The sequence below is a fragment of the Anomaloglossus baeobatrachus genome, chromosome 4 (genome assembly GCF_048569485.1).
Source record: "Anomaloglossus baeobatrachus isolate aAnoBae1 chromosome 4, aAnoBae1.hap1, whole genome shotgun sequence".
In the NCBI taxonomy this organism is placed as follows: Eukaryota; Metazoa; Chordata; class Amphibia; order Anura; family Aromobatidae; genus Anomaloglossus; species Anomaloglossus baeobatrachus.
This window is the reverse complement of record NC_134356.1, coordinates 101,588,768-101,607,157: the sequence shown is the minus strand read 5'-3', so window position 1 is coordinate 101,607,157 and position 18,390 is coordinate 101,588,768. Positions and strand designations below refer to the sequence as shown.

General features: G+C 46.0%; 1 protein-coding gene across 1 annotated transcript in view; it reads left to right on the top strand.

The window, feature by feature from the left end:
* LOC142303259 (ankyrin repeat and KH domain-containing protein 1-like) overlaps nt 1–18,390 on the top strand; it is a 255,586-nt gene that overhangs the window by 148,239 nt on the left and 88,957 nt on the right. Inside the window, exons 14-17 of the mRNA XM_075344493.1 lie at nt 1,633–1,720; nt 6,951–7,658; nt 10,922–11,061; nt 11,145–11,256. Coding sequence (XP_075200608.1) covers nt 1,633–1,720; nt 6,951–7,658; nt 10,922–11,061; nt 11,145–11,256 — 1,048 coding nt within the window. The remainder of the gene's footprint in view (nt 1–1,632; nt 1,721–6,950; nt 7,659–10,921; nt 11,062–11,144; nt 11,257–18,390) is intronic.

Sequence of the window (18,390 nt, the reverse complement as noted above, 5' to 3'; positions counted from 1 at the left end):
CGCCCGAATTCTGCGGCACTCAAATTGACGGCGTGGCTTTTGAGTCCTGGATTTTGACGGCTTCTGGTATTCCCCCTGAAGTCATCTCCACTATGACTTGGGCCCGTAAGTCTTCCTCCGTCAAGATCTATCACAGGACTTGGAAAATTTTCCTGTCCTGGTGTCGCTCTTCCGGCCATTCTCCTTGGCCATTCTCGTTGCCGACCCTTCTGTCTTTTTTACAGTCCGGTCTGCAGCTAGGACTGTCCCTCAACTCTCTCAAGGGACAAGTCTCAGCTCTATCAGTGCTGTTTCAGCGGCGTATCGCCCGGCTGGCTCAAATCCGCACCTTCATGCAAGGTGCGTCTCACATCATTCCGCCTTATCGGCGGCCCTTGGATCCCTGGGACCTTAACTTGGTCCTCACGGTATTGCAGAAACCCCCTTTCGAGCCCCTTAGGGAGGTTTCTTTGTATCGTCTTTCTCAAAAGGTGGCCTTTCTAGTTGCCATAACTTCTCTCAGGAGAGTCTCTGATTTGGCTGCGCTCTCCTCGGAGTCACCTTTTTTGGTTTTTCACCAAGACAAGGTAGTTCTCCTTCCGACCCCGGACTTTCTTCCTAAGGTGGTCTCTCCCTTCCACCTTAACCTGGATATTTCCTTGCCTTCCTTCTGTCCGGCCCCTGTTCATCGCTTTGAGAAAGCGCTGCATACTCTGGATCTGGTGCGTGCTCTCTGGATCTATGTGTCTCGCAGTGCTGCGCTTAGGCGGTGCACCTCTCTTTTTGTGCTAACCATAGGGCGGCACAAGGGTCTCTGCTTCTAAGCCGACCTTGGCCTGTTGGATTAGATCGACCATTTCGGACGCCTACCAGAGTACTCAGGTGCCTCCCCCGCCGGGGATCAAAGCACACTCGACCAGAGCTGTCGGTGCCTCTTGGGCTTTTAGGCACCAGGCTACGGCTCAACAAGTCTGTCAGGCTGCCACTTGGACTAGCCTGCATACCTTTTCGAAGCACTACCAAGTGCATGCTCATGCTTTGGCAGATGCGAGCTTGGGCAGACGCATCTTTCAGGCGGCGGTCGCCCACTTGTGAAGTTAGGCTCCGCCTACTTAGTTTTTTCTGTTTATTCCCACCCAGGGACAGCTTTGGAACGTCCCATGGTCTGGGTCTCCCAAAGGAACGATAAAGAAAAAGAGAATTTTGTTACTTACCGTAAATTCTTTTTCTTATAGTTCCGTATTGGGAGACCCAGCTCCCTCCCTGTTGCCTGTTGGCAATTTTCTTGTTCCGTGTGTTATCACCGGCTGTTGTCGTGGACATAGTCTCCGGTTGTTCCGTTTCTTACTCGGTTCTACTTGTGGGTGGCTATTCTCCTTCAGCTTTTGCACTAAACTGGCTAGGACTGGCTACCAGAGGGTGTATAAGCTCAGAGGGAGCAGCTACACTTTTAAGTGTAGTACTTTGTGTGTCCTCCGGAGGCAGAAGCTAAACACCCCATGGTCTGGGTCTCCCAATACGGAACTATAAGAAAAAGAATTTACGGTAAGTAACAAAATTCTCTTTATTTAATATACATAGTGAAATAGGTTTCTTGTGTCCCTTATAAATGAAACGCGATGACGTTAAGGGTCACACCTTTTTGTATTGCAGATTTCTTGTGTACCAATGCATACTCTTGCAATGGTTGTGCCACCTCAAGAACCGGACAAGCCTCCAGACCAGATTGATTTGGGGAAAGGTAAGCTCTTAAGTTGTCACTGAATTTTCTTTTATATAAAAGAGTAGCTGCAGCACTCAAGGATATATACAAGAGGGGTTTGACTGAAGTGATTTTTATTTTCTGCAAAAAACAACATTTCAACTATACAGCCTTTCTCAAGGTTTTGCCTAAGCAAAAGACAGGCAATGTAAATAAATACAAAATTCACCAGTGCCTACAGAAATAAATGTGTGTATATATAAGTATATACATAAAAACACTGTATTCACATGTGTTTCTGTATATTGAGGGGCAATAGAATGAGTCTGCAGGATCAAACGATAATTATATCGGGGATAACTGTAAGGTGCCCACAATTGCAAATTCATGTCTCTGGATACTAGTGAGTTAATAAGAGAGAGGCAAGTGCAATACGCACGTTCAACATGGGTAATCATGTTATGAGAGTACACACAGACCACATCCTATTCAGTATAAACATACCATTATGCTGCAGAAAAGGGAGAAATGAGGGGTGGCTATGGATAGTGCGCCTGTGAGAAAAGTACATGTGATGTTTCACTTTCTAACACGAGAACACTAAGGGTATGTGCCCACAATCAGGACTTGATACGTTAAGAACGCTGTGAGTCCTGAACTGCGGGCCGCGCGTCTCCTCCGCAGGATGCCGCAGCTGACTGTGCCCACGATCAGGGTTCGGTGTGCTGCGGTCTCCTGCTTGTGTTCTCTCTACGGAGGATGCAGGCAATTCCGCAGCAAACAATTGCCATGCTGCGGTCTGGAAACACGCACCGCATGTCGGTGTTTGCTGCGGAAAAAAAGTGGGCACGGGATTTCTAGAAATTCCGTCCACTATGCTTGTACTGTACAATGCAGCGTTTTAGGCGCAGCTGACGTATGCTACATCTAAAACGCTGCAAACACTGAACGTGGGCACGCACCCTAAATCATTTGTTGGTACACTCTTTGATGTGGAATGTGGCAATCTTGAAAAAGACCACACTTTGAGCCAGAGCAGATCCTTCATTTCCTTGGTATATCAGCTTGTTACTTAGGCCCTGCTGCACAGCTCTGAGAAACTGTTATATGCATGATCGATCAATTAAATATTGGTACAAAACCTTTTCCATGCAATGCTTCTTTATGATAAATATCACTTTTAAACTGCACATGATTCTATCATATAAACATTTGCTAGAACAGTGGATGGTGGAATTGGTCCATTTAAACGAGATGTTAGTGTCTCCATTTTCACAATATTGTGCAGAGACTGCATCAGTGACCACGCATCCACATCACTTGTGACTTTTTGGAGGAGCTCACCTTTCTCAAGCATGCTACTTCTCACATTTTACGTTATTAATAAAACGGCACATAATCGCTATTAATTCTACAAGACAAATTGCAAAATCATGGGTCCATTTTCTTGTATGTGTCACTAGGTAGCCTTATTTTATCTGTTAAGATTTGTTAAAATGAAATGTAGTTTTACTGCACCTTTTTTTTCTTTTTGCATTTAGTGCATTTCATTACTGACATTTAGCAAGGTTTAGGGGAAAACCTTTGTCAGAGTTGATGCTTTTTGAACTCCAAATAGTATGATTGAGTGCTCAGGAAATCAGACTGTACAATCTTAGGACATAACCTAAAACAACTTTCCTATGACCGGAAAAGGTCCACAAGCACAAAAAACCTAAAGTGTGTAACCCCAATAAAAGATGACAATGTATAGAAAAGGGGATACAGAGAGAAAGGACCACAAGATCATCAAAGTAGAATACAAATGGCTTTTATTGAATACAAGGTGATACAAGGTGCACAGTGGTTGCAGGCAAAGATGAAAAAAGCCTGCACAGAAACAACCCACAGCAAAACCTAGACTATCCACAAGATGGCAACACCTGCTGACAGACTGAAAAATAAATGGAAGAAATTCCCAAAGGTGTAACATCCCATAAATCACCAAGAGGGAACAATAAGAGCAGTAAATAGTAAAGAGATCTATAAAATCTCATAAAGGGTCCCTCAATGGCAAAGGGCATAAAAAACTAAGGTATATTACCTTGTCATGTCAGAGCTGGTAAAGTCGGGCAGTCCAGGCGTGGGGGCGGGGCCTCAACGTGCATTTCATCAGAATCTTAGGACGGTGTAGAAAGGATGATTTTTGGTTTATTAATGTACAAGCAAGGGTTTTTATATGGCCACAAACAAACACTATTTCCCACCAAAAGATGTAGCCATCTCTCCCTGCTTTAATGACCATAATCATCCAATAGATATTTCAGGCGTAATAGAATGTCAAACTTATCTGCCTAGCAGTGTTAACTTTTTGATCTTGATGAGACAAGTGTCATGAGACAAGATGGCTACAGATACAAATTGGAATATGTTCTGAGTGCTTCCTAAAATGCTGCTATTAGTGTTTGATAGCAGCATGTAAGGTGCGCAGTGTTTGAGGCACGGCATTCTGGGCACCCATTTTCTTCCCTCCGCTACTGTGAGGTGCTGATGAGTTGCAGTGGTTTCATAGAAGACGTCATTTACCTTCATAATGCAATACAGTGGTTTTAATGTATGTATAACAGTCAGTCCATTGCAAAATTTACCAATGTGTAACCCATTCCAAATACTACATGTTTATCATTTATCAGTTCTCCCCTTAGGCCCCACGTTAGCTTCTCATAAAGCCAGATCAGACGTCATACTTTGGACTGACTAGGGACAATCGTCCTAAAACACCGTGTCTGCAAATTGAGGTTCTGATCTGGTATAAATCCTAGGTCATATGAAAAGGCTCGTTAAAGAGCCACTTTTGACTTTTTGGATCACTACTTCCAATAGGTGGCGATAGTTAGTCTCCTTCCTCCCTTAAGAGACAATTTGAATATCATTTAACCTGTATGTCAAACTTTGTAGAGTCCACACGCCTATCGAAAAAATACAGTAAAAAGTAGCCAAAACATATGTACACCCAAAATAGTCTGTTCACTAGTGCTCACACATCTCTATTAATAGAAAATAACTGGAAAATAGTGACACAAAACAATTTTCTTTTTTGTTCAGTGTAAACTTTCTAAACTTAGTTTTAAGACAATGAAATATTTGACATTTGGTATCACTAATGGTCGTGACTTGAAGAATCATATTTACAGGTCATTTTTACCACATAATAAACACCATAAATTCAAAACGCCAATAAAAATCAAGGTATTAATTGAGGAGTTGTTTTGGCTGATTTCACCTCACTTGGGGGGTTTTTTTTAACCCCGTTTTCTAATACGTTGTATCCTAAAATAATGGTATTCAAAGCTAAACTTGTTCAACAAAAAAAACAAGCTCTTATGACTGACGAAAAATGCAAAAAAATGTCTCTTGGGAGAAACAAAAGAACAACAATTGGCTGGAAAAGGATGAAATGGATTGCTTATAGGCCATCAGTTGATTATATTAGCACTCCATCTGATTAGGTTAGGCGTTACTCTTCAGATAACTAAACAATCTGCACAGTTCATAAGGGGGGTCATTATGGGGTGTCCCTCAGTCTAATGGGCTGTGAATAATGTGGAGAATTTTGATTTAGGGTTTTTTTTTTTTTTTTTTAGCTTTTTCACTTTAACCCCTTAACGACCCATGATGTACTGGGTACGTCATGGATCGTGTGAGGTTAATCTCCGCCCCCTGCCGTGGGCAGGTCGCGGCGATCCGCGCACATATCAGCTGTTTTCAACAGCTGACGTGTGACTGCTAGTCGCGGATAGAATCGCTTCCACCCGCGACCATTAACCCCTTACATCTCACTGCCAAAATCTGGCAGAGATATGTATATGCACGCCGCCATGACAGTGACTTACCCCGCCCCCATCAGAAGCCACGTGACATGATCACGTAACTTTCGGTGGTTGCCATGGTAGCACAGGGTCATGTGATGACACCTGTAGCTAACATGAGTCACTTCCTCTCAATGCCGAAATACAGCCGGCATTGAAAGTAAAGCACCATATTTGCAGTTCTCAGCTGTGTAGCTGTGATCTGCAGATGGGGCAGAGTGATCGGATTGCTGATCGCTAAAGCCCCCTAAAAGGACTAGTAAAATAAAGTTTTAAAAAAAATAAACCTAAAAGTTCAAATCACCCCCCTTTCACCCCATTGAAAATTAAAGGGTTAAAAAATTATACACATTTGGTATCGCTGCGTTCAGAAATGCCCAATCTATCAAAATATAAAATCAATTAATCTGATCAGTAAACAGCGTAGAGGCAAAAAAAAATCCAAACGACAAAATTACGTTTTTGGTTGTTGCAAATTTTGCGCAATATGCAATAACAGGCGATCAAAACGTAGCATCTGCGCAAAAATGATACAGTTAAAAACGTCAGCTGGAGATGCAAAAAATAAGCAGTCACTGAGCCACAGATCCCAAAAACTGAGAACGCTATGGGTTTTGGAAAATGGCGCAAAACGTGCGCCACTTTTTTTTGACAAGCTTGTGAATTTTTTTTTTTTTTTTACCCCTTAAATACAAGTAAACCTATTCATGTTTGGTGTCTACAAACTCGCACTGACCTCAGGCATCACAATGACACATCAGTTTTACCATATAGTGAACATGGTGAATGAAATATCCCAAAAACTATTGTGCGATTTACACTTTTTTTGCAATTTTTCCACACTTGGAATTTGTTTTGCCGTTTTCCAGTATACTATATATATAAAACTTTATGGTTTAATTTAAAAGTACAACTTGTCCCGCAAAAAACAAGCTTTCATATGGCAAGATTGACGGAAAAATAAAAAAGGTTACGTGTCTCGGAAGAGAGGAAAAAAACAAAACAGAAAAACACAATGCCCGGGGGCTGAAGGGGTTACTCCCAGTCCCTTCTGTTGGGCACCAATCTGCATGTGTGTGGCACTGGAAATATTTCAAGGTGTTCTTTAATATTAGTCTGTTTTACAATAAATGGTTGCATTGCTGTGTGATAATGCAGGCCAGCCCCATTCAATGACCTGTCAGGGCAGGTAGAACCATATCACTCATAATTTGCCTATGCCAAACACCAGTTAGGAGTAACCCTTTAGATCCTAATTTATCTGAGTATAGTTCACCCTTATGCTACATATTGTCTTGTAAAGTTCCTCTTACTGTAATACTGGAGTACAAAATTAAAATAAGTTGTGCTCTAATCAAAAATATTCACTTCATAAAAGCCTATTATTAATGCTTGTGTGAACTGTATGTATTTTAATACAGGTGCATCCAAGAAGACCCCTTATAACCTGCACTCGTCAGACACAGACAGCAGATCGCCCCCCCAGCAATATCAGCCTCCGGACTGCACAGTGGAGGAAACCGAAGGAAAACTCAATGAACTTGGTCAGCGAATTAGTGCGATCGAAAGAGCACAACTAAAGTCGTTAGAATTGATTCAGGGCGAACCATTAAATAAAGATAAAATCGAGGAATTGAAAAAGAACAGAGAAGAACAGGTTCAAAAGAAAAAGAAAATCCTAAAAGAACTTCAAAAAGTAGAAAGGCAATTACAAATGAAAACTCAGCAGCAGGTCGGCAAAGAGAATGCGGAAGATGCTCCGGATACAGAGACCGATGTTTTCCCGCCTTGTTCTCTCCCTAGCAAATCTACGTTAATAGTCGAAGATGTAATTTTTCCAGATGAAAAGTGTGCAGACTTGGATCCGTTGAGTGCAGTTTGCAGCACTGTACTACTGCAGGCATGTGAAGGAGACGGGGTGTTGCCACCCTTGGACATGGCGCCAAGATTATCGAATGACTTGGGCCTTTCAGGAATAGACTTCAGTGAACCTGTGATATCTTGCAGTAACGTCACCTTGGATCCGCCGCTCGTCACTAGTAATATTTTGTCAGCTCAAGTTGCAGAAAATTTAATGATCGCTTCTCCAGCTCAAATGCTAAATGATACTCTTGATGACATCATGGCAGGTAGGAACCGGCCAAAATTTACAAGCCTCTGACATGATTAAGTGGAGGAGTGTTGCTTGTCATTTATGATTCACCACTGTCTGGTGGGAAAAACAACTCGCCATCCTTCAGTCCTGTATGTAATGTGTTGATTTTTTGGCATCTACACTGACTCTACATGGCAGTGGTCACTTCATGTGACTTATACAAATTACCCTGAAACTCCTCTTTAGAAATAGTGTTTGCTCTTGGGATCTTAGGATCAGGTTGATCTATATTGGAGATTGTACATAAGAGAAACTAAGGCTGTGTATAATGTGTCCCCTTTTTTTTTTTTTTTTTTTTTTTTTTTTGTTCCAATGAATTCGTATTGATTAAAATGTCAGTTTTATATTGTGTATACAGGTCTGTAAAGCAATCAATGTGTGTCCTGTGCAGGCTCAGTCTGATTCTGCAGTCAATCTGTCCTCTGCGTCTCACAAATGGTCATTTGGGAGCCTGGTAGTAGGAGTATGACTGCAGGATCAGACTACACATGGTTAACATGTTATCTGTTCCTATGAAGGCTCATGAATGCGATTAGGACATTACCTGTACGTATAATACGACTGGGCGTATAAGATGACCCCCAACTTTTCCAGTTAAAATATAGTTTGGGATATACCATATATAATAGAGTATAAGCCAGCCCTAGTAATGTGCCCATTGTTTAGTAATGTCCCCTGCAGTAATGTGCCCATTGTTTAGTAATGTGCCCATCCATGTCCCCCTTGTAGTAATGAGCCCATTGATTAGTAATGCCCTGCTACCGGTCCCCTTCTTGTCCCCTATTATGCCGTTGTTTACACTCAAACATTATTCTCACCTCTCCTCCATTCTCGCGGTAACTTCCGCTGTTTCTTGGAGACCGCAAGGCACATAGACCCCTCCGTAATAGTGTCCAATGCACGGTGCTGTTGTCTGCCATCATGCAGTTGCGGTGCCGTAAAGCATTCAACTGCCGTAAAGTGCTGACAGCTGCGGCCCCGTGTATGGGATACGATCATGGAGGCTTGCTTCTTGCGGACCGCAGGCCCATAGACCCCTCCATGATGGCGTCCTGTACACGGGGCAGTCACTGCTGTCAGCGCTTTACTGCAGTTGAATGCTTTACGGCACCACAAAGCATTCAACTGCAATAAAGCCATGTCGGGGGTGGCCCCCTGTACAGGAGGGGTCTATGGGCCTGCAGTCTACCAGATGAAGCTGGAGGGACCGCGGGAACGGAGAAGAGGTGAGATTGATTGTGTGTAAGAAGGGGACCGGTAGGAGTGCATTACTAAACAACGGGCTCATGCAGCACCGTGCACCCAGCCTATAAGACTACCCCCGACTTTTGAAAAGATTTTCAGGTGTTAAAAAGTAGTCTTATACGCCGGAAAATTCAGTATTCACGGTGTGCAGAATTATTAGGCAAGTTGTATTTTAGAGCATTTTTTTTATTATCGATCAACAACTATGGTCTCAATCAACCCAAAAGACTCATAAATATCAAAGCTTACTATTTTTAGAAATTGGAGTGTTTTTTTTAGATTTGGTTCTTAGGAGGATATCTATTTGTGCAGGTAACTATTACTGTGCAGAATTATTAAGCAACTTAATAAAAACCAAATATATTCCCTTCTCATTTTATTTTCACCAGGTAAACCAATATAACTGCACAAAAGTTAGAAATAAACATTTCTGACATGCAAAAACAAAACCCCAAAAATTAGTGACAAATATAGCCACCTTTCTTTATGATGACACTCAACAGCCTACCATCCATAGATTCTGTCATTGCTTGATCTGTTTACGATGAACATTGCATGCAACAGCCACCACAACCTCCCAGACACTGTTCTGAGAGGTGTACTGTTTTCCCTCCCTGTAGATCTTACATTTTGAGGGACCACAGGTTCTCTATGGGGTTCAGATCAGGTGAACAAAGGTGCCATTTCATTATTTTTTTTCATCTTTTAAACCTTTACTGGCCAACCACGGTGTGGAGTAGTTGGGTGCATGTGATGCAGCATTGTCCTGCATGAAAATCTTGTTTTTCTTGAACGATACCGACTTCTTCCTGTACCACTGCTTGAAGAAGTTGTCTTCCAGAAACTGGCAGTAGGTCTGGGAGTTGAGCTGCACTCCATCCTCAATCCGAAAAGGTCCCACAAGTTCATCTTTGATGATACCAGCCCATACCAGTACCCCACCTCCACCTTGCTGGCATCTGAGTCTGAGTGGAGCTCTCTCTGCCCTTTACTGATCCAGCCTCTGGCCCATCCATCTGACCCATCAAGAGTCACTCTCATTTCATCAGTCCATAAAACCTTTGAAAAATCAGTCTTACGATATTTCTTGGCCCAGTCTTGACATTTTATCTTATGTTTCTTGTTCAAAGGTGGTCGTTCTTCAGCCTTCCTTACCTTGGCCATGTCCCGGAGTATGGCTCACCTTGTGCTTCTTGATACTCCAGTAACGTTGCAGCTCTGAAATATGGGCAAACTAGTGGCAAATGGCATCTTGGCAGCTTCATGCTTGATTTTCCTCAAGTCATGGGCAGTTATTTTGTGCCTTTTTTGCCCAATACGCTTCTTGTGACCCTGTTGGCTATTTGCCATGAAACGCTTCATTAGTGATCACGCTTCAAAAGTTTAGAAATTTCAAGACTGCTGCATCCCTTTGCAAGTAATCTCACAATTTTGGACTTTTCAGAGCCCATCAAATCTCTTCTGACCCATTTTGCCAAAGGAAAGCAAGTGGCCTAATAATTAAGCACACCTTATATAGGGTGTTGATGTCATTACATCACCCCCCTCCTCATTACAGAAATGCACATCACCTGATTTACTTCATTGGTAGTTGGCTCTCAAGCCTATACAGCTTGAAGTAGGACAACATGTATAAAAAGTATCATGTGATCACTCATTTGCCTAATAATTCTGCACATAGTGTATTCTTACATTGTGACATATGGATTGGGCATAGCCTAATGCAGTGTTCCCCATCTCCAGTCTTCAGGTGCCATCAACACTGCAGGTTTTCAGGAATTGTCCAGTCTACAATGATTAGTCTGTAGTCCCTCTACATGACTGCAGACTTGAGTCCTCACATCACGCTCATTTGTGCACTGTGCGGATTCTCCGGTGTCAGAGTTGGGATTGCTGGTTTGTGGCAATCTGTAGTTGTGCCATTGGGAATCTTTAGATGATGGTTTGTCTGGGTTTATCTGTACTTACTAATTTTTTATTTTTTCCTTTTAGGTGTATCTGACAAAATATGTTCTGTGTCTGGTAGTGACCCTTCCACTATCATTTCTTCTTCTGTACTTCAATCGTCTTCAGCAAATGGAGATCAAGATCCTTTGCTCCCCGCCTTTACATCAGTGGATATAGACGCACACGTAAGTTACAAACAAAATTGTGCCTACTACAGTAGCGTGGGTTAAAATGTGACACTTTTCCATTTTGGGTTTTTGATTTGCAGACTGAAAGCAATCATGATACTGCATTAACACTTGGCTGTGCTGGAGGCCATGAGGAGCTCGTGTCTGTGCTAATTACTCGTTGTGCTAACATTGAACACAGAGACAAGAAAGGTGAGTGCAGTAAATTACCCAAAGCTGGGCTATACTGATGGTAGGGTCTTATGGGGCGACTTCGGCTTGCAGCCAAAAGCCTTGCTCACATGCGGAGGTATTACTGATAACCTTGTGCTCTTATTTGCCCCTGTACGTGGTTACACGCTGCATGGCCTTCTGCCCTCAAGGACCCTTCCTGAGTCTTTCGCAATAAGAGTTACGCTGCAGTCCACAGGGCACATGCAAATCAATATGTGAGTTGCTTCTATAGCTAGAGTCAAACATTAGCACCACAAAGTCTGTGTACTCCTGGCCTAAGGGTGTCACCAAAACATGGTATTTACTTCTAGCTATGGTTCTAATAAGCAGCTAAATACCGTCTAAAATGTATTTGGCTTTCTAGTTGAGTGCGGCCATTCACTGGGGTCTGTAAACAGTTGGTGTGCTTCAACCACTCCCCTTACTCTTTGATGGACATCATGTTCTGCAGCGTGTGTTCTGAACTTATTAGCCGTATTATGGTGCTTTACGATGGTGAGAGGACGTCAGCACTCAGTTCAGTAACAGAAGACCTGGTTTAGCCCCTTAACGACCGTGGGCAGTAATATTAAGTCCTAGCGGTCATAATGTTACTGCCCACGGTCTGCACATCTCAGCTGATTTTCACAGCTGAGATGTGTGCCTGCTAGGCACGAGCAGAATCGTTATCTGCTTATGCCGTTTAACCCATTAAATGGCACTGTCAATACGTGATAGCGGCATTATAACTGCATCGGCGGTAAACTTTTACTTACCGCTCGATACCGGAAGTCACGTGACGTGATCACATGACTTCCGGTAGTTGTCATGGTAGCACAGAATCATGTAATGACTCCTGTACTAGACATTATCTACTTTCAGTTTCACTCAGCCTGCACCCCAGCCCCCTAGGGGGACTAGTAAAATAAAAAAAGTAAAAAAAATTGAAAAACCCTAAAAGTTCAAATCGCCCCCCTTCCGCCCCATTGAAAATTAAAGGGTTAAAAAATAAAAAATATACACACATTTGGTATCGCCACGTTCAGAAACGCCCGATCTATCAAAATATAAAATCAATTAACCCCTTCACGACCCATGACGGATCTATCCGTCATGGATCATGTGAGGTTAATCCCCGCCCCCTGCCGTGGGCAGGTCGCTGCCATCCGCGCACATATCAGCTGTTTTCAACAGCTGATGTGTGCCTGCATGTTATGAGTGGAATCTCTTCCACTCGCAACATTTAACCCCTTACATCGGCCATGATTTTCACTTACCGCTGCTTCCCCCACTGGAAGTCACGTGTGTGATGAAGTGACTTTCGGTGGTTGCCATGATAGCACAGGGTCATGTGATGACGCCTGTAGCTATCATGAGTCCCTTTCGGTTTCACTTGGCCTGGAGCCGAGTGAATCAGGAAGTGGTCATATCTGCTGTTTACAGCTGTGTAGCTGTGATGAGCAGATAGGGCAGAGCGATCGGATTGCTGATCGCTATAGCCTCCTAGAGGGACTAGTAAAATAAAAAAGTGAAGAAAAAGTTTTTAAAAAACTAAGTTTTCACCCCATTGAAAATTAAAGGGTTAAATAAAAAAATATACACATTTGGTATCGCCGCGTTCAGAAATGCCCGATCTATCAAAATATAAAATCAATTAATCTGGTGAACGGTGTAGCAGCAAAAAAATTCCAAACGCCAAAATTACGTCGCAGGTTTTACGCAAAATGCAATAACAGGCGATCAAAACGTAGCATCTGCGCAAAAATGGTACTATTAAAAATGTCAGCTTGAGACGCAAAAAATAAGCAGTCACTGAGCCATAGATCCCGAAAAATGAGAACGCTATGGGTTTCAGAAAATGGCGCAAAACGTAAGCCACTTTTATTGGAAAGGCTTGTGATTTTTTTTTAACCCCTTAGATACAAGTAAACCTATACATGTTTGGTGTCTACAAACTTGCACCGACCTCAGGCATCATACCCACACATCGGATTTACCATATAGTGAACACTGTGAATAAAACATCCCAAAAACTATTGTGCGATCACTTTTTTGTAGTTTTTCCACACTTGGAATTTCTTTATCGTTCCTTTGGGAGACCCATACCATGGGTGTTTAGCTTCTGCCTCCGGAGGACACACAAAGTACTACACTAAAAAGTGTAGCTCCTCCCTCTGAGCTTATACACCCCCTGGTAGCCAGTCCTAGCCAGTTTATTGCTTTGTGTCAGGAGGCATACATCCACACATGCATTCTCATCTGATTTGTTTGACTTTTGGAAAGAGTTTGAAGAAAAGCGGGTCCATGTCTGGACTCCCGACATGTCCCTTCTCACCCCACTGTGTCGGCGGTGTTGATAAGGTTGATTTACAAGGCTGCAGCCTTACATGCCGCGCTCCTTCACCATCCCTTCTGGGCTCTGGCTTGAAGTGGGAGCCAGCACGGTCTCCATGCCTGGCAGGAGTCCGGTCTCCATCCACAGCCCCTTGAGGATTCTGTTGGACCGGAGCACTCATCCCCAGGGACATGGCCCTGCGTCTCAGCAGCTAAGTACCTGAGACGTTTATGTTGGGGGTCCCGGTTCTTTATTGTAAGGGGAGAGTATGCTGTATGTGATTGTTTTTAACTTTTCCGGCGGATTCTCTAGCTTTTGCCTGAGAACCGCGCTGATGGTGCCTGCTTGTCGGCCTCGCCGCTTAAATTTAGGCCCCGGCTTCGCCGGAGGCCTAGTTTCATTTTCCTGCCCTCGCGTGTCACTCATGCAGAGGGACAGGTTCGGCTCCTCCCGGCGGCCGTTCTACACAGGGGAGGGACACTCCCCACTGCTGGGGCGTCCCTCCTTCCCTGCAGGTCTCTATAGCCCTCCAGTTCCCGCTCTTTTATAGGAACGCCCCCTAGTAATTTCTCAGGCAGAGTTCACTCTGCTCTGGGACATCCTGCATTCTGCATCTCTGCTGAGGTGCTGCGACTGGGGGACCGGGCTTCGGGATCTGGAGGGCACACAACACCGCGCTCAGCGGTCTGGTAAGCCACAGCCGGTCTCCGGTTGTGGACCTCTGTATACCAGCAGCATGTCTCACACAAGGAGCAAGGCCCAGTGGTCTCTCAGGCTGCTGCTGCACCTGTGATTGAACCCCCGGCCTGGGTAGATTCCTTTTCTAGGTCCATATCCCAGTCATTTGCTGAGTCCATGGGGCTTTTGTCCAGGACTTTGATGAATATGCATCAGCCCCCCTCACAGGGTGCCTCTAATACTCTTGACAGAGGACTCCTATCCTCTGACCTCCGTCCATCGGAGCTCACGGAGGATTCATCATCTGATACCAGACCCCGTCCTTCTAAGAGAAGGCGCAGGGTTTCCTCCCCCTCCCCATCCCACGGCTGTGTCTCAAGAGCTGACTCTCAAGATGAGGAGGATGCCCTCACTGGGGGCTCGGAGGCTATGTATCCCATCGATTTCTCTGAGGGTGACTCAGATCTTAGTGATTTGATTGCTTCTATTAATTCTGTGCTGGATCTCAATCCGCCAATGTCAGAGAAGCAACTCTCTTTGGCAGAAAAACATCAGTTTACCTCGCCTAAGAGAGTGAAGAGTGTGTTCTTTAACCACTCCAGTTTTCAGACCGCTGTGACCAAACCCAGGGCCTGCCCTGACAAACGCTTTCCAAAGCGTGGTTCTGATGACCGGTTTCCATTTCCACCTGAGGTGGTTAAGGAGTGGTCTCACTCCCCAAAGGTAGACCCTCCGGTGTCTAGGCTATCAGCCCGGACCGTTGTGTCGGTGGCTGATGGCACCTCACTTAAGGATTCCACTGACCGTCAGATTGACCTTCTGGCCAAATCTGTGTATGAAGCTGCGGGGGCCGTGTTTTCCCCGACTTTTGCAGCAGTGTGGGCTCTCAAAGCCATCTCTGCTTCTCTAGAGGAGATGCATTCCCTCACCAAGGAATCTATGCCTGAGATGGTTACCTTAACTGCTCAGGCTTCAGCTTTTTCATCCTATGCCATGTCTGCCATGCTAGAGGCTGCTCACCGCACTGCGGTGGCTTCAGCTAATTCTCTTGTTATCCGCAGGATTTTGTGGCTTCGAGAGTGGAAGGCAGATGCTTCTTCCAAGAAGTTTCTTGCTGGGCTCCCTTTTGCTGGTTCACGGCTGTTTGGTGAACAGCTGGATGAAATCATTAAAGAAGCTACTGGCGGGAAGAGTACTTCCATGCCACAAACCAAGACCAGGAAACCCGCCCAGGGTAGGAATCAATCGAGGTTTCGTTCCTTTCGTTCCTCCAACTGGTCATCCTCTAAGCCTTCCGCCTCGTCCGCTAACTCAGCCAAGGATCAGAAATCCAACTGGTGCCCGAAAGCGCGTCCGCAGAAGACCGCAGGAGGTTCTGCCACTAAGGCAGCTTCCTCATGACTCTCGGCCCGCTCCAGCCACGTCCTTAGTCGGTGGCAGGCTCTCCCACTTTGGCGACGCTTGGTTAAAGCAAGTCTCCGATCAGTGGGTGAGACACATCATATCTCACGGCTACAGGATAGAATTCTCTTCCAGCCCTCCAAACAGATTTTTTCTCTCAACTCCCCCCTGCTCCAAGGCCGCCGCCTTCTCGCAGGCCGTGGCGTCCTTGCAGGCAAACGGAGTGATTGTCCCAGTTCCCGCTCAGGAACGGTTCAGAGGTTTTTACTCAAATCTCTTCCTAGTTCCAAAAAAGGATGGTACCTTCCGGCCCATCCTGGATCTCAAGCTTCTCAACAAGCATGTCCGGGTGCGGCATTTTCGCATGGAGTGTCTGCGATCAGTCATTGCCTCTATGCCCCAGGGGAGTTCCTGGCGTCCATCGACATCAGAGATGCCTATCTGCATGTGCCAATCGCAGTGTCACATCAACGTTGGTTACGTTTTGCGATAGGAGAGGATCATTTCCAATTCGTGGCTCTCCCCTTCGGGTTAGCCACGGCCCCTCGGGTATTCACCAAGGTCATGGCAGTGATTGCGGTCCTGCACCTCCAGGGGTTAGCAGTGCTTCCTTATCTGGACGACCTTCTGGTCAAGGGTCCATCCAGCGCAGACTGTCAGCGGAGTGTTTCGCTCACTCTCGCCACCCTAGCCCAATTCGGGTGGATTGTCAATCTTCCCAAATCCACTCTGACTCCGACCCAGAGTCTCACGTACCTAGGGATGCAGTTCGAGACTTTGCCGGCACTTGTGAAGTTGCCCTTAGACAAACAGCTGTCACTCCGGTTGGCGGTGCGCTCTCTCCTGAGGCCCCGCCGTTATACCCTCAGGCGCCTGATGCAGGTGCTGGGTCAAATGGTGGCCTCCATGGAGGCGGTTCCCTTTGCCCAGTTCCATCTGCGTCCTCTGCAGCTGGACATTCTCCGCTGTTGGGACAAGCGGCCTTCCTCCTTACAGAGGTTAGTGGCTCTGTCGCCACGGACCAGGAGCTCTCTTCAGTGGTGGCTTCGACCCCTTCTCCCTATCCCAAGGGCGCTCCTTCCTGACTCCGTCCTGGGTGATTCTCCCCACGGATGCCAGCCTTTCCGGCTGGGGAGCGGTACATCTCCACCACAGAGCACAGGGCACTTGGACTCCGTCCGAGTCAGCCCTTTCAATCAATGTGCTGGAAACCAGAGCTGTGCTTCTAGCTCTCCTAGCCTTTCACCACCTGTTGGCGGGCAGGCACATTCGAGTCCAGTCAGACAACACGACAGCGGTTGCCTACATCAATCACCAAGGCGGGACACGCAGCCGCCTGGCAATGTTGGAGGTCCAACGCATTCTTCAATTGGCGGAGGACTCCAGGTCCACCATATCCGCAGTCCACATCCCTGGCGTAGAAAACTGGGAGGCAGATTATCTCAGCCGTCAATCCGTGGACGGTGGCGAGTGGTCCCTGCACCCGGCAGTGTTTCAGTCAATCTGCCGCAAGTGGGGCACTCCGGACGTGGACCTAATGGCATCCCGTCACAACAAGAAGGTTCCGGTTTACGTGGCTCGCTCCCACGATCCTCAGGCCTTCGCCGCGGACGCTCTGGTTCAAGACTGGTCCCAGTTTCGTCTGTCCTACGTGTTTCCCCCTCTAGCTCTCTTGCCCAGAGTCCTGCGCAAGATCAGAATGGAGGGCCGTCGAGTCATCCTCATTGCACCTGACTGGCCCAGGCGAGCTTGGTATCCGGACCTGCTCCAAGTGTCCGTGGAGATGCCGTGCCATCTTCCGGACCGTCCAGACCTGCTCTCGCAAGGTCCGTTTTTCCGCCCGAATTCTGCGGCACTCAAATTGACGGCGTGGCTCTTGAGTCCTGGATTTTGACGGCTTCTGGTATTCCTCCTGAAGTCATCTCCACTATGACTCGGGCCCGTAAGTCTTCCTCCGTCAAGATCTATCACAGGACTTGGAAAATTTTCCTGTCCTGGTGTCGCTCTTCCAGCCATTCTCCTTGGCCATTCTCGTTGCCAACCCTTCTGTCTTTTTTACAGTCCGGTCTGCAGCTAGGACTGTCCCTCAACTCTCTCAAGGGACAAGTCTCAGCTCTATCAGTGCTGTTCCAGCGGCGTCTCGCCCGGCTGGCTCAGGTCCGCACCTTCATGCAAGGTGCGTCTCACATCATTCCGCCTTATCGGCGGCTCTTGGATCCCTGGGACCTTAACTTGGTCCTCACGGTATTGCAGAAACCCCCTTTCGAGCCCCTTAGGGAGGTTTCTTTGTATAGTCTTTCTCAAAAGGTGGCCTTCCTAGTTGCCATAACTTCTCTCAGGAGAGTCTCTGATTTGGCTGCGCTCTCCTCGGAGTCACCTTTTTTGGTTTTTCACCAATACAAGGTAGTTCTCCGTCCGACCCCGGACTTTCTTCCTAAGGTGGTCTCTCCCTTCCACCTTAACCAGGATATTTTCTTGCCTTCCTTCTGTCCGGCCCCTGTTCATCGCTTTGAGAAAGCGCTGCATACTCTAGATCTGGTGCGTGCTCTCCGGATTTATGTGGCTAGCACCGCTGCGCTTAGGCGGTGCACCTCTCTTTTTGTGCTAACCACAGGGCGGCGCAAGGGTCTCTCTGCTTCTAAGCCGACCTTGGCCCGTTGGATTAGATCGACCATTTCGGACGCCTACCAGAGTACTCAGGTGCCTCCCCCGCCGGGGAT